Below are 17,834 nucleotides of genomic sequence, written 5' to 3'. Positions count from 1 at the left end.
TTAAAACAGAAAACGTGATTATTTTATGTATATTTCTGATGTTCATTTAACACTACAAATAAGAATAGACAGTGTTACTGTAGCTCGAAGCGACTCTCTTAAATAAACATTCTGAGGTGTATCCGGTTTCTAATCTGGATAACAGTCAGTTGGAATGTACTGTACCTAACCATAGGAAAAGATAAGGAAACAACTGTTTTGTTTCCCACGGATATTGAAACATCTGATGTTCACTAGTTTTTCCATATCACGTGATCAAGCTGTTGGTCAGCCCTGTGCTCACGTGTTTACACATCATTTATAATAAATATACACATCTGCGTATGTACTTTGAGCATAGATTTTCCCGAACGTCTATTAACAACTTCATTTGATAGTGAAACACTATGGCATGGTTGTGTAATATTCTAGGTTCAGCATTATGCGCTTTATGTTTTATCTGTTTGGTGGCTTCCCAACGTAAGACACTCTCTGTTCTGTAGTAATAATAGTTTGAATAGAGTTCGCCTTCTGTTAGAGGTTGTAGTTTATTTCTAGTTGGCTTTTCAACTTATGACACTTTCTTTTGTACAGTTATAACAGCCTAGATGATGTTAGTCTATTAATATCAGTTGGAATATGTCTGGGTGGCTTTCCAAAGCAAGACACTACCTGTTGTACAATAGCAGTAGTCTAGGCGGTATTAAACCATATCTTATAAAATTAACCAATAGATTTCTTCATTACAGCATAATGAGATGAAATGTACAACATCTTTGCAATGATCATGTGGTAAAGGTGCAAGGTAAATTAAAGGATAAAGATGCAATGTAACTAAGAGAGCCCAGAAACTTAAGTAGTTTAACTGAATATCTACTTTTATTCTGAAAAATTACTAGAATTTCATATTTACTAATCATAATGTGTTTTGTATGAAATTGTTGATTGGACGCTTTTAAAAACTACATACATTAGCGCTATTTTTTCAAGTATGTTTGATGTCTTTTGTTTTTTTATTTTTTATTTGATATATATATATATATAAGTATAGAGTGGTCCTTTTGGACGCTTTTAAAAGCTACATTAGTGCTATTTTTTCAAGTATTATATCCTAATTATATCCTAAGATACCACAACTTAGTGTTTAAGAAAGTATTCTTTTGGTGGGATATTATTGTGTTAAACATAATCAATCAAGTGTAAATTGACACTTAAGCAGAACGACATGAAATGATGTTTAGATTTCCTCGTAGAGTTGCATACATACTCATAACATTTCAAACTTTTTGAGTTACTAGTTGTGTAAAATAGCCCTTCATTGTTAACGCTAATGACAAATATTCTGTAATGATTATGGCTTGGCAGTCATATCATTTACTGAAACGAATCGACATTTCATTCAGTTCTTCCTTGGGACGATGGAGACGTTACAATTGCTTGCCGAGTTTTTCAGCGTCAAGAGATGCGGGGTTTGAAAGGTACAATTAGATCTCCATTTGGTTCAAATTTAAACACTTATCCTAAAAATTCCAAGTGTGAATGGGGGTTTTCAACGGTCGGACCTAACCAGGTATGTAACGCCTTCCTTTTTTTAAACGCTTAAAAATAGTGTGTTGTTAATATACAGTTTTATTCGCTATCGTTACAAACGCACTCATATTATTATTATAATAACATTTACCAAATACTCCACGAGATTTCTAAACGCTATTAACCACAACTATCAACGATTTATTAGGGAAAAATATGCTTCAAATGTCTTTCAGTTTAAGAGAAAAAACTTGAAGTCCTTTATACAATTTTTATATCTAAACATTGCATTATTCTTTAAAAAATACATTCCTCTAACCGAGGGTTGTTTGAAACAGTTTAGAATGATAATAAATTTATTTCTTTGGTGTCATTAAACGTGGACGATAATATATTCTGATCTTATAGGATGTTCTCTTCTTTACTATGTTTAGTTTGTATCCTTTCGTTTTATGAGTATGGGAATCGAATTGACTCCTGGATGTAATAAGGACTTTGTTGCTATTAAAAAATGGAATAACGCAGTGAGAAAGTATTGTGGAAATGATATGCCATCAAAATTCACACTGTCCAGTGGTTCGTCTCTTTCCATTGAATTTCGAAGCGACGATATGTTCGAATTTTCTGGTTTTGAGTTAGAGTACGAGGTGTTAAATGTCGATTGTAAGCTATTTAAATTATTTTTTATCTACTTATATAAACCTTGAATACAAACATACCATCAAGTAAATAAAACTATTAGAAAAAATTCGATCATGTTTTTACATATGTTGAAATAGAAATTCTAAAGGAAAAGTAGCCACAACGTTACATTACATAGGTTTGGCTGTTAGCTTTCAGGCCTAACATTTGCCATAAAAATAAATTGGATCATAGGTTGTAAAACAGCGTTTTAAATTTATGCTTTGACTCCCACAAATCATTGCCAAAGAAGCATTTCGTCCAATACAATAAGTCAGCATCAGAGATAGACAACGAAACACAAAGTTTATCAAAACCTATTTTAAAACGCGAAATGGGAATCTCAAAGTTACCGAAAGTTGGCTTTGAAATCTAGGCCTAATAAAGATAACTTAGACCGGGTTTAACAATTTTTTGTACCTCAAGGCTCACTTAGTTATGTGGCACAATACAAAATGTTCACATAGAGAAATCCCAACTGTCCTATCTAGAAGGTTTATAGCTGTGCGTCTTTTTGCCGATTGAGATTCATTGATTTAGACTACAAATGATTCTTTTTTGTTCATATAACTCTGCTGTTTACTGCACGTTTCAAACTAGTGACGAGAAAAATAGAAATTAATATCCATCTATCTTTACACAATATGTAAATTGTGTTGCAGGTGAGCTTTGTATCATCCAGCGTAGCTGACGAAAGTCCTTCTGGATAGTGACTTGTGAGAGACAAAAGATCCATCTAAAATGCTTTTTATATACATTTATTGTTTGAACTCAGTGATTTACAAAATAATAGGAATTCTATTAAGAGCCTTTGTGGTTGTAAGTTTTTTTTAATATATAACACAGTTTAGGCCTATTGAAATCCAGAATGACTCCATTTTTCGATGTTTAAGCCATAAATTTGTGTGTAGAGCTTTTACAAGATACATTATCTATTTACACAAGTAAATAACCAGCAGAATATATTTAAGCATAAAATATAACATATAAAAATAATATAAAATATTAATTGTAAAGTTTAAAACATTTAAAAATTATCTTTTGAAACCCCTATAGCTATTTATTAAACTGCTAGTTTGAATTGTGACAAAACATTAATTTCACTGTTAATATTACCATTAGCAACCTGCCCGGGAAATTATCTACGCTGTCGTAATGACAAATGTGTCCCTAGGTCACAGATGTGTGACAACGTTGACCAGTGCGGTGACGGAACTGACGAGCAGTCTTGTGGTAATGAACTGTTATTTTTTATACCGGTTCATGTACATCTAAACGGTGTTTGCTATTTCATTTAACACATTTTGGTATTAGTGTCTACGGATATAATTTTCAGAAACAATTAAGCTTAAATTATCTCTACAAGTTGATAAACTCTAATTTCTTTAGAATTTTTTGTGAGGTATTTATTTATGCCAATACTACCTTGGTATGATAATTTTTCTATCACTTGTGTTTGTCTATCTTTGGTATCCGGTATTCTAAGGCATGGATTGCTAGGTACTAAATAATTTAACTAAAAATAAATGAAAGATTAATGTAAATCAACATATTCGAAACGGAGATTGTTTCATAACAATCTCATTGTTTGAGAACAACAGTTTTGATATTATTACAATTTCATGATAGAATGTGCATCAGCAGGTTCTATGTTGGATCATGAAATAACTTGTGTTTCATTAGTGTATTATAAGTAAAAATATTTCACTGTCAGAGGGCAAGCCAATAAATGTGGCTTTACGTATTAGAATTTGAATAGTACGAAAGCTTCTGTTTGAGATTTACAAACTCTAATTTATGAAATGCAATCATTTACAGTGCAATACGTCTCACAGAAAATTATGTTTGTTTGTTTAAAATTAAACACAAAGCTACACAATGGACTATATGTACTCTGCCCACCACGAGAATCGAAACCCAGTTTTTAGCGGGGTGAGCCCGCAGACATACCGCTGTGCCACTAGGGGGCCAGAAAAGTATAATCAACTAATATTAAGACAGCACTGTGAGTAGGTTATTTGTCTAGAATATTTGTTGATGTTTGTATTTGTTTGAAAGATAGTTTGTTCTTCATTGTAATCTCAGTCGCTCAGCATTTAGCGTGTGAGTTTATAACGCTAAAAATCAAGGTTCGATATTTGTGGTGGGCAGAGAACCGATAGCCAATAACGTAATATTGCGCTTTAGCACGAAGCGGAAGAACTCTTTTCTTGTAACTTTTCACATTAACCTTTTACCATATGCTTAGTCTGTGTTTAGGTATTAAGTTCTTCGAAGTTTTCATGTCATATGTTGATATACATATCAGATTTTGAATTTCAGAGCAGTTATATGTCTTGTTTCTTTAGAATACGTTTAGTTTGTGATGTTTCTTCACTTTCATGATAAGAGCCCTTTTAAATTTAACAAAAATAATTTCATATATTTGTCAGTTTTATGTTTAATAGTGTTTTAAGATATGGATCACTAGTACATAGTTATTGCATGTTTTGTATTTGTAACTAATATAGATTATGCTCCAACCATTGTTATTTTATACTTTCTCAAGGTTTCAAGAGAATAGATCCAGATGTATGTGGATATACTCCAATCCCACCTGTTACTGGAAATGGAGACAGAATAATTGGTGGACAGGAAGCTATCCAAGGCAGTTGGCCTTGGCAGGTCAGCTTACAAGTAACAGGGACTTATCCTGAAGGGCACTTCTGTGGAGGAGTTTTGATCAACACGATGTGGATACTTACAGCAGGACACTGTGTCGCGTAAGCAATTATACAAGTTACTGTTCTCACACTAGAAATAAAATATAAAGCTCATTTGTTCCCTCTCATCAATCTAACGGGTGTTACATATTTTAATTTATCTTGGACGAGCTTCCGATTTATTATATTACGTATTACAATTTCACGACTGAAATTTTAATTTTAATTTAGAAGGTAATTAAATGTCGACATGTATCAAATTTATTATATTTTCCAACAACATTCATAACAAATTTTTCTTTCTTAACACAGATATATTTTAATATACAAACAATAATACAATTTCTAATAACAGTTATTATAAATAATGATTTACATAAAAACGTTTTACAAACTTACAAACAATACTGAGTCTTCTATCTGCCTGAATCTGAATATTTTATCAACGTTCACGATGAGCGAACTAATTCTGAGTTGATAGCGGTACAGTTCACTTAACGAGTAAACTAGCTAGCTGCTTCACTGAGCATACGTATGTTTTTCACCGACAAAAACATCTAATGTCCTCGTATAAGTACTAACGTCCGAAGTTAATTCTCTGAAGCCAAACGGTTTATACTGTTCTAACTCTATAAACGTACCTGTAGTTCTCTAGTTTTCCTATTAATAAGCGTTTGTCACAGTTACAGCTTTCAATGTTTATGCTAAGTGTAGCAAACCAACAATATTATTTTGAAAACTGTCTCTTGCCGCGTCGATTTATAAACTTGAGGCGAGGTTCTCGAAAGTTCAGTTAGTAATGATGTGGAACATATATTGTTGGTTGTTATACTCGAAAGTCTTCTACAAATTTAGAGAATAATATACGTCGCATGCATTTTGAAATACATATTTAACTAGAACAAACATCAATATTAAAACAAATATATATTAGTAAATCCGTTACGTCGGTTTTTTCAATTATTTTAATATAATAGTTAATTGAAAGCACAGCATGATCAAACTAGCTTAAAAGACATTCTAATGTGAGTGAAATTTCTAAAACTCAAAATTCGAGTGAACATTGTAAGGAAAAATTTAATTATAGTTAATTTTTCAACAATACTAACCAAAATATTTTATTGGCATGTAGTATCTGGTGTCAGTGATGTAATAAATGGAATAATACTAAAATAATTAGAGTTTATTCAAATAGTAATTCAAATGAAATCATAATCAAAATTTATCATAAAATTACTTTGATAATGATAACAATGTTTATTCAGTGATAGTGTAGAAGGTTTTTTAACATCTCGTTATTTTTTGTTTGTTTTTGAATTTCACGTAAAGCTACACGAGGGCTATCTGCGCTAGCCGACGCTAATTTAGTAGTGTGAGAATAGAGGGAAGGTAGCTAGTCATCACCACTCACCGCCAACTTTTGGGCTACTCTTTTACCAACGAATAGTGGAATTGACCATAACATTATAACGCCCCCACGGCTGAAAGGGCGAGCATGTCTGGTGTGACGGGGATTCGAACCATCGCCCCTCAGATTGCGAGTCCAGCGCCTTAACCACCTGGCCATGCCGAGGTCGTGCCATTTTTTACAGTTAGTTTAGTATATATGTTTATCACAAGAGTGCTGTTCTGTGATAAATATGAAAATATATTTTTATCACCAACATTTGTGAACAAATAACTAAGTGATTTGGTGCTGACGTTGTGTATGTGCATTTAAAAATATCCTTCTTAAATTGAACATTGGTATTTTAAAAAATTGCCTCTTAACTGAATATATGCTATTCATTTACAAACCTCGATTTTTAGATAAAGCATTTGCACATGATTATATCTTTATTAATGTGAGCATAGGTACTTAAGGATGTACAAACGTAAGTGTGCTTCTAGAGAGATTATACTCTTCATCTTAAAGTACACATTGTGTACAAATGTTTAACAGCTAGATAGACACTCTAGGAATGCAACACCTACTTCACTTTTTTTTTTTTTAACACAGTAACCAACCTAAATTACACATGAAACAATTCTTCAACCACGAAGAGTTTGGTCTAGGGTCATGTTGAATTTGTTCTTGGGTTTTGACAGTTTTTTTAAGCTGCAACTTGTCACCATTGTAAGTGGCATACTTTTAGTGTGGTCTAGCTTCTGACGTACATTCACTCAAAATTTATAATTTGGCCCTTGATGGACACTCAACAATTATGACATGAAGAAAAAGCGTTTCGAGTTATACTGTCGGCGCTCACACACACACGGACAACGGTACCACTCACACACACGGACAACAGTACCATTCACACACATAAACGGACAACAGTACCACTCACACACACACGGACAACAGTACTACTCACACACACACGGACAACAGTACCACTCACACACACACGGACAACAGTACCATTCACACACATAAACGGACAACAGTACTACACACACACACACACGGACAACAGTACCACTCACACATACACGGACAACAGTACCACTCACACACACACACGGACAACAGTACCACTCACACACACACGGACAACAGTACTATTCACACACACACGGACAACAGTACCGCTCACACATACACGGACAACAGTACCCTCCTTATCGAATGGTGATAATAATTTCTTCCTTCTTTTCTAAAAACAAATTGTTCAGGGAAAGTCAGATAAGAAATATATAAACAGATTAAAACTTAAATAATACTTTGTTTTATCATGATATATGAACAATCTGTCAAATATTTTCTTTAGTAACAGAGGGAAAACTAGCTTTAAACTTATCTTTGGAAAGCATCACCGTTGGGAAAAAGATCCTGAAGAAATCGTTCGTTATCCAAACCACATATGTGTCAATAGAGATTTTAGTGGTGTGTACTTGTGGGTAAGTTCAATTTTATTAAACCTTTTGGGTAAATAAATGGAATTCACGAGAATAAAAAAAAAGAGGTGCTATTGATATATATATATATAGTTTTATACTTTACCGTATAGTCAGGAGATATTTTCAATTTATTTTCATATTTGTGGACGTACAAAGTAAAGACACAAGGTTTAATGCATTGAGCTTTCATCTGAAGTCTTCTGTGACTCTTAGATGACTCACAGACGTATTTATCATTAAAAAGGTAAAGACACAAGGGTTAATACATTGAGCTTTCATCTGGAGTCTTCTGTGACTCTTAGATGACTCATAGACTTATTTATCGTTAAAAAGGCTTGTTTGCTTGAAATTAAGTACAAATATTATCTAAAAGCAGAAAATAGAAACAAACTAACGGCATCACTATACAAATTAACAAGTGCACCAACAAAATACATTTCACCTTACAACTTATTTCAAGAATCACAAGTTACACAACAAAGTATCTAAAGAAATAAATTCATGTCAATAATATGTATTCCTTTTTTTCTTTCAGATATCGGGCACACGACAGGCAAAATTTTCGACGCCTGTCCTGTGAAAGTGGGTTTTCTCGGGGCACTCCCGTTTCCCCACAGCAAAAACTTAGGCATTGGATTTTTAGATCCCAGCCCAGGCAACTTTATTGCCAGACTCTGAGTCGGGTCGTTTGAATTGAATTCATGTTCATATTTGCTTGACTTCTTCCTTTCGGGACGGGACATGGCCCTTCTCTCCGTTGCTGCCTTTTCCTCCGTCCAAGATAACATTTAGAGTGACATCCTCCACCCCCCCCCCAAAAAAAAAAAGAGTCAAAAATTATTTAAAAAATAAATAAATAAAACTAAACCTAATAACAATTCACGAAAGGGGACAAAGAGGAACCACAACGTTCCTGAACACCCCAGTTGGAGAGAGAACTCTCCTGATTTCTCTCTCTCTAAACTAAACCCCTGCCACGTCAGTTTGCGTTTGCGAATTAAGTACAAAGGAACACAGTGGGTAGCGAAACTCGTATTTTACCGTTGTAGTTCACAGACATACCGCTGTGCTACTTCAGGCTTATTATTAGAAACGTAAGTTGTAACATCTCACGCATTATTTCAAGAACTGAAAAGCTTAACTTGCGGAAGTTCCACTCATTTTAAGCCTTAAAATAATCAAGTCACTTGTTAGGTTTACTTTAACTTAGATGATTCAATAAAATATGTATCAGAGTCATATTATTGATTTGAAGATTCGCTAAATGAGACATTAGATAATTAAGTTTGAAAATTTTGTACGCTAACACGGTGACATATACTACCTCGAATGTAATGTCTCCGAAGGCATTCTTTGCATTAAGATGTATAAAACCTTTTACCGTTTACAACATTATACTACCATCATTGAGCTAGTTCAAAGAAATTTAATACGTGTTGTTAACCACAAAAAGGGTATTTCGTGAAATAAATGAGTAACATTTGTCTAGGTTTCTAAAATAAATAGTTAACTAGAGTACAGGCGAGTCGTGTGGATTGTTTCTCTTGCTTCAACAATACGTTCTTTTATCTTAATACTGCTGTATAAAGGCATTTGTGGAGTTCATTGTAAATAAACTTTTGATATATTTTAACCTCTTAAGAACAATACGTTCTTTTATTTTAATACTGCTGTATAAAGGCATTTGTGAAGTTCATTGTAAATAAACTTTTGATATATTTTAACCTCTTAAGAACAATACGCTATTTTATCTTAATACTGCTGTATAAAGGCATTTGTGAAGTTCATTGTAAATAAACTTTTGATATATTTTAACCTCTTAAGAACAATACGTTATTTTATCTTAATACTGCTGTATAAAGGCATTTGTGAAGTTCATTGTAAATAAACTTTTGATATATTTTAACCTCTTAAGAACAATACGTTATTTTATCTTAATACTGCTGTATAAAGGCATTTGTGGAGTTCATTGTAAATAAACTTTTGATATATTTTAACCTCTTAAGAACAATACGTTATTTTATTTTAATACTGCTGTATAAAGGCATTTGTGAGTTCATTGTAAATAAACTTTTGATATATTTTAACCACTTAAGAACAATACGTTATTTTATCTTAATACTGCTGTATAAAGGCATTTGTGAAGTTCATTGTAAATAAACTTTTGATATATTTTAACCTCTTAAGAACAATACGTTATTTTATCTTAATACTGCTGTATAAAGGCATTTGTGGAGTTCATTGTAAATAAACTTTTGATATATTTTAACCTCTTAAGAACAATACGTTATTTTATTTTAATACTGCTGTATAAAGGCATTTGTGAAGTTCATTGTAAATAAACTTTTGATATATTTTAACCACTTAAGAACAATACGCTATTTTATCTTAATACTGCTGTATAAAGGCATTTGTGAAGTTCATTGTAAATAAACTTTTGATATATTTTAACCTCTTAAGAACAATACGTTATTTTATCTTAATACTGCTGTATAAAGGCATTTGTGAAGTTCATTGTAAATAAACTTTTGATATATTTTAACCTCTTAAGAACAATACGTTATTTTATCTTAATACTGCTGTATAAAGGCATTTGTGAAGTTCATTGTAAATAAACTTTTGATATATTTTAACCTCTTAAGAACAATACGTTATTTTATCTTAATACTGCTGTATAAAGGCATTTGTGGAGTTCATTGTAAATAAACTTTTGATATATTTTAACCTCTTAAGAACAATACGTTATTTTATCTTAGTACTGCTGTATAAAGGCATTTCTGAAGTTCATTGTAAATAAACTTTTGATATATTTTAACCTCTTAAGAACAATACGTTATTTTATCTTAATACTGCTGTATAAAGGCATTTGTGAAGTTCATTGTAAATAAACTTTTGATATATTTTAACCTTTTTATCTAGTTAGAATGGCAAAAACAGAATGTTACATTTAACGAGAAATACTATAAGGTTTTATATTCTGGTTTATTACATCTAATCCAGTTTAGTTCCTTGATGTCAACTAAGTGTTTAATGTACTAATTACAAGTGCCGTTATTATAAATCTATGTGTAGAACGGATGAAAATAAATCTCTTAGTTTTTCATGGATAGCCTATATTACTTCTAAATTGGTAACGAAATTTACAATGTGATTAAACAGTGCTAACGTTTTCGAATGTGTAAACAAAGATGAAACTTTGTGAAATTTTAATCATTTTAATTGAAAACAACAATATTTATATCGACAGTGAAGTATATTGTGAGAATACGTTGTTAACAAAACTTGAGATAACTTTTCTTCTACTACCTTTTATTTTATGGGTAAGTTAAGTTACCTTTTATATTAACCCAACTCTTATCTTGACACGTAGTGTTTTATCCACCTGTGTGTCGCGGTAAGTCTTTAGTTCATAAATGAGAAAATGTAACTCATATTTAGGCTACGGTTAAGCAATATGATGCCACATCTTCAATTTTGAGCTATTTTATACCATTGTTTCCAATTTTAGAAAACAATTCTTTCAGGAATCACGTATTTTACAAATGTTTGACATCACAACTGTTATTGGAAAGAGAAGTGTTAGAAAGAAAATGGCTGAGTTGTATCTATCATACATGAGGAAAACTTAGAGATTCTTCAAGTGATCCTCTCATCACATTTGACGAATAATAAAACCAAAAACTATTATTTGTGTACTGTTTCGAAATACTTTATTTGTTTTGAGTTCTAATAAGATAATTTCCTCTAAATAGAATGACATAGCTCTGGTGCAACTGAATGCGCCAGTGTATTACTCAGATGGTATCCAACCTGTCTGTCTGCCACAAAAGGACGAAGAGCTACAAACAGGAACACTTGTTCATTCAACAGGCTGGGGGTCGACTTTTGGTAACAAAAAATTCAATGATTTTGTTAACTCTTTAAGGCTTATAATAAAACTACGAAGGCAGACGTATTAAATAATGCAGTCTCAGTGAAATGGCAGACAGGGTAACAAGACTAGTATTAGTGAAATGGTAGACAAGGTAATTAAAGTAGTATTAGTGAAATGGTAGACAGGGTAACTAAAGTAGTATTATTGAAATGGTAGCCAGGGTAATTGGAGTAGTGTTAGTGAATTGATAGTGTAACTAAAGTAGTATTAGTGAATTGATAGTGTAACTAAAGTAGTATTAGTGAGATGGTAGATAGGGTAACTAAAGTAGTGTTAGTGAACTGGTAGATAGGGTAAGTAAAGTAATGTTAGTGAAATGGTGAACAGGGTAACTAAAGTAATGTTAGTAAAATGGTGAACAGGGTAACTAAAGTAGTATTAGTGAGATGGTAGACAGGATAACTAAAGTAGTGTCAGTGAAATGGTAGACAGGGTAACTAAAGTAATGTTAGTGAAATGGTTGAAAGGGTAACTGAAGTAGCATTAATGAAATGATAGACAGGACAACTAAAGTGGTTTTAGTGAAATAGTAGACAGGGTAACTAGAGTAGTATTAATGAAATGATAGACAGGGTAACTAAAGTAGTATTAATGAAATGGTAGACAGGGTAATTGAAGTAGTATTAATGAAATAGTTACTGATTAATTAATATAGTTTTAATGGAATAGAAGACAGGTGAACTAATGTAGTGTTAATACAATAGTTACCAATTAATTTAAAATATTACTCAAATCCTTGTTCAAAGAAAGGAAGTTAGATTAGGTAATGAAGCATTAGAAAAATGATTGTTAGGCTAACTAACGCAACATTGGTGAACTGGTAGATGAAATAATTAGTTTAGTTTAGTACTTTGGTATTCAGGTTACCTGATGTATCATTATGGAAACATTGACAGATTAACAAGTACTTTAATAATAAAGGAAATTGTTATGTTAACTGCTTCTTCAACAGTGATGGTAGTTTGATTTTGGAAGAAGTTAAGTAATAATTATTATTTAAACAGTTGCAAAAGGTTGACTAATGATGTTAAACAGTTTCTTGTAGTTTAATACTAGAAGCTAAATTATTGTTCAAACAATGGGAAAAGCTGTAGATTAACTTACGCTTTAATAGTAGAAGACAAAATATTGTTTGAAAGAATAATATAATCTACAGCTCGGTATTCACACTAGTAACATGCATTTGATTTATGGTGCGTTATGTTAAAGAAAATACAATTTTGTCTGTCGTAAAGTTCATGAAAGAAGCTTTATTTAAAGAACTTAAATAAAACGCTTGTTGTATTTAATAATGCCGCGTTACTGAAAACAATTATCACTATTAATTTTATCGGTTACAAGTCTTTGAAAAGGCACGAGTCGTTATGGAGAAAAATGACAGTTAATTTAATGAAAAAAAACACGTTTATTGTGAAACACTTTTTAACCGATATAAAAAGAATAAACTTCAAGTTAATGTGTTAAAACATTTCAGATGTTTTAATCACTAAAATATGTCTTGATCGAAAACGTGGTTGAGGGTTGAAAACATCTCAGCCATTATTATGAACTTGTACTTTTCATAGAAAAGGAAATTATATTTTTATGTTTTCATTGTATAATACTAATGGCATCTTTTCATGCACTGAATAAATAGAACATAATTATGTTAGCGCGCTATTATTTCTAAGACGTTGATTAATCTTTTAAAATAATTTAAATTACCAAACATTTTAAAACTTGGTAGTGATATATATATATAATTCTTCTTCGTTCTCTTGAAGGAACTGGACACTTTGATGTGCTAAAGCAGGTGATGATTCCAGTTATGAGCTGGAACACCTGTAACAATTACAACCTTGTACTCCCATTGTTTAAGCACTCCATCTGTACTGGTTATGAAACTGGTGGATTTAACACCTGTTTTGTAAGTATTATCTTTATTTTCTCGTGATAACAGTTACACTATTATCTATTTAAACTGTTGAACATTGTTTTGTAATTGTGTTTATTTTCTTATGATAAGTAGGCATAAAGACCGTTAGACTGTTCAGCTTTCTTTTGATCACTAGTGACTCAGCGGCAGGCCTATGGGCTTATAAAGTTAAAATTCGTGTTTCTATTTTGTGTTATATTTGTTTTATTATGATGAGTAGGCACAAAACATGTTATTTGTTTCAACTGTTAAACTTTATTCTGCAAGTTTTAATTTTCATTTAAATACTCAGTATAAAGGCTTATATTTGTTTAAAACTTTTGAGTTTTTGTAATGTCTATTTTTATGATAATTACATATAGAAATTATTATGTACTTAAATTTAAAAACTGTGTGGTAGTTAATACATTTATTATCTTATGATTACTAGACAGAAATGCTGTTATCGGTTTAAATAGTTTAACTCTGTTTACAAATATTGTGTTTATTTTCTTAACATAACAGTTATAGAGACTATTATTGAACTATGTTTATGAGTATTATGTTTATTCTTTACGATAATAGCCATGGATAATGTTATCTAAGTGAACTACAGAATTTTGTTTTGAAATAATTATTATTATTTAGTGTTGTATTTACTAAACTATGATAACAAAGTCTGACATTATTCTATGTTTAGAATGTTGAACATTGTTTCTAGATGTTATGCTAATATTCCTCTGATAACTAGACACAGAGAATGCTGTATTTTAAAGATTGTTTTGTCAGTAATATGTTTCCTTTCTTACAATGTTAGCCATAGAATCTATTATCTGTGTAAATTTTATCTTTGACTTTATGTGAACTAGAAACAGAGACTATTTTCTGTATAAGCTGTTGACTTGTTATGTTTATTATCTCATGATAACTAGATTAAACTATCGAACTAGTTTTGTCATTTTTATTTTTTTATGATAATAGCTATAGATATTGCTTAACTGTTTCTTTCGTTTGTCATTAAACGCAAAACTACCTAATCTGGTTCTCTTCCCTTACGAGTATCGAAATCTGGCTTTTAGTGATACTGTTTGATCTACGGAACTTTGTTTTGAAAATGATATGTTTATTTTATTATAATAGTCGGCAGCAGTTATTGAATATTATTCTGTAAGCGTTCTTTTAATTTTCTTTATGATAATTATTTACAGAAAATGTTATCTGTTTAATCTTTTGAACGTTGTTGCATCAGGCTTATGTTTGTTTTTTGTATTAACTAAACGCGAAGATTGTTATTTGATTGTGTTTTTGGTGCTGTTTGACAAGTATAATTTGTTTTATTATTTTAAAATACCATAAACATATCAGTTTTTCTTGAAATGAAATATTTTTGCAAGAAATAATTTATTTGTTCATATAACCAGTTATAGGAATTAACAGTCTAAACTATATTTCTCTTTTTATGATAGTTTTATTAAACTTTATTAATGTCAACTACAATTAGCAAACAAAGACAAAAAGACAGAAATTAAACAATATAATGACAATTAATTAGTAATGGTTCTTATATGAAATGTTTGATAACTATATATGTTTATATATATAAGGGAAACATTGGTTTGAAATAAACTTATATGTTTCTAGATATCTTCTACTTACACAATGAAACTTTGTCTTGAAGAATATGTAATATTAATGCTACTAAGTTGGTATTCAATGTTATTCTATAGACAGGCTATTTATAATACTGGGAATACATATATAATGTTTAATCTATCATTATATTTACCACTTACCATTAGTTGAGTTATACTGATTTCAGAGAATTCCATTTTCCAAAATAACTCTGAAAAAGGGCAAGTTGAGAAACAAAACTATATTAATAGTTATAATATTTTGATAATTACTGATTAGAGACGGAATTCTCCCAAACCTGTATAATACAAATAAGTGGTAAATTGAATAATTGGTTTGATATCATATACTTACGTTTGGTATATGGAATAAAGTATTGTAGAAATCTAACCCTTCTAGACTTCTATATATATAATAGATGTAACTACGTAAATAATTAGGGTGTTTCCACAGTTTAAGTAAGTGAAAATTCACCAACAGTGAACTTCTATAAATTATTAATTTTTGGTTTTGAGAACTGATCTAATTCTTCTCACGACCACTTCCTTTAATTATTTAATTATTCCAACTTGCTGTTGATGTGATGATTTTTAATTTTCAAAATACATGCGTGTTTGTGACATCACGAAATTAATGGGTAATTGTATGCTTGAGCAGACTTGTAGATGATTGTTACTGTTATAGCAGATTCATCTTAACAATTATAAGTTTTGGATTCTCATAGATTCAATGTGAGAACATCATTAAATAAATAAACAAAATTTTCACTCTATGTTGGTATTTACCAAACTCCAGCTTTTAATTACCATACTGTTGTCATCATCAGACTAAACTGACGATGGCTACAACTCAGTAGTTGAAATATTACAGCAAACTAACATTTTTATCAACTCTTTGCCTAATAACTCCTTTCTCACTTTGATTATTCCAGTAGCTATTTGAACTCATTGTTGTTATTTAACTTATTTACTTATGAATATTTATTTGCGTGTATTTAGGGAGACAGTGGCGGTCCCATGGTGGCACTAAAGGACAAAATGTGGAATCTATATGGCACAGTATCGTGGGGGCCGAGATCGTGCGGAGTCAAACAACACCCGGCAATTTTTGCTAAAGTATCTGCCTATGTTAACTGGATTAAGCAGATAATGGACGATGTAGAGGCTGGACGTGTAACTAACTGTCGTGCGTGAATTATAAAAGATGAATTGAAATAAAACCAACGTTGGTATTAAAGTTTGTATGTTGCTTTTATAAATAAATTGTACTGTGCAAGTGTGTTATTTAATTTGTCTGATTGTTTATGGGGGAATAACCTGAATATACTAACTTATATCAGTGTGCTGCCGAATATATCTTTCTGAATGTAATGTGTAAACGTCTGGTATAATTGAGTCTTAAACATTCAGTGTCGTAAACCAGGCCGAAAATAATGTTCATATAATTGTGATGTTTCTTCTACATTATTATAAGGTAGATTGGTTACGTTCCTAACTTGGTTCATTTCGTGTGATTAGCCGTTCCTAATGTAAGACTAGAGGGAAGGCAGCTAGTCATCATCACCCACCGCCAATTCTTGGGCTCTTCCTTTACTAACGGATAGTGGGATTGACCATAACATTATAACGCCCCTGCAGCTGAAAAGGCGAGCATGTTTGGAGTGACTGGGGTTCGAACTCGCGACAAATGTTACAATAAAAGGACAAGTTGAAATATCATGAACGAATATACAACACATAAAATAACACAAACCTTTAAACTGTAAAACACAAACCCTTAAACTGTAAAACACAAACCTTTAAACTGTAAAACACAAACCTTTAAACTGTAAAACACAAACCCTTAAACTGTAAAACTATCTATTATGTACTTAAACGGCATGAGCCAAACACTCTTCAAAGTAAAAGTGTCTTAACCCCCTGGCCATGCTGAGCCTGGTTCGTTTTGTCTTATTATCTTTAAAATAGTAAAATACGGATAGAATTTAAGTAGGACGTACAATATGGTGCACTCAACTATGCCAAGCAGAAGAGGATATGGAAAAGGGTAAGATTTGGTAGCGCATTAAAAATATTAACGTAGAAGATATGCATTTTCTCAAACTTTTATTTACATGGAATGTTGTAACATGACAAGATATAATTTAATTAATTAAAAATCCACTTCTAAATGGTTACCTGCAATTATGCTTATGCCAGTTAAACAACAAGGCTTATGCTAATATTGTGTCACTATATTAAAATAATTTCCAAAGAATAACATCAAACCTCAAGTAAAATCCTTTAGTCATTAGAGACAATTATTTTAATGGTTTACAAAGATCATGGTAATAATCACACAGGTACTGAAAAACAGCAATAATCACAGCTCTTGTGTTCTGCTTTAACCAAATTCTAGGATATAATTGTCACTTTTATAAGGCAACAAAAAACAAACAACGGACTTTGTTCGCTCTTCTATGTAAAGTGTTTTCTCAGCCCAAACGAGCCGTTTTTGCATATAAAAGTCTAATATACTAACCAATAAGCCACATTCAACCATAGTTTTTAGAGAAGTGAAAACAAATAATGGACTTTAGGATCAACAGTCTAATATACTA

The 17,834-nt window shown here is 31.4% G+C and overlaps 1 protein-coding gene across 1 annotated transcript; it reads left to right on the top strand.

The window, feature by feature from the left end:
• The first annotated feature begins 304 nt into the window (after positions 1-304).
• On the top strand, positions 305-16,518 carry LOC143250854 (chymotrypsinogen A-like). The gene is made up of 9 exons (XM_076501958.1): positions 305-459; positions 1,383-1,549; positions 1,944-2,172; positions 3,313-3,423; positions 4,739-4,952; positions 7,646-7,775; positions 11,528-11,663; positions 13,473-13,615; positions 16,234-16,518. Exons 1-9 carry the CDS (start codon positions 387-389, stop codon positions 16,426-16,428), a joined length of 1,398 nt encoding a protein of 465 aa, XP_076358073.1. The 5' UTR covers positions 305-386; the 3' UTR covers positions 16,429-16,518.
• The last annotated feature ends 1,316 nt before the right edge of the window (positions 16,519-17,834 follow it).

This window comes from Tachypleus tridentatus, chromosome 5, assembly GCF_004210375.1.
Source record: "Tachypleus tridentatus isolate NWPU-2018 chromosome 5, ASM421037v1, whole genome shotgun sequence".
In the NCBI taxonomy this organism is placed as follows: domain Eukaryota; kingdom Metazoa; phylum Arthropoda; class Merostomata; order Xiphosura; family Limulidae; genus Tachypleus; species Tachypleus tridentatus.
The sequence above is the reverse complement of the archived record's forward strand: the minus strand, read 5'-3'. Positions and strand labels throughout refer to the sequence as shown.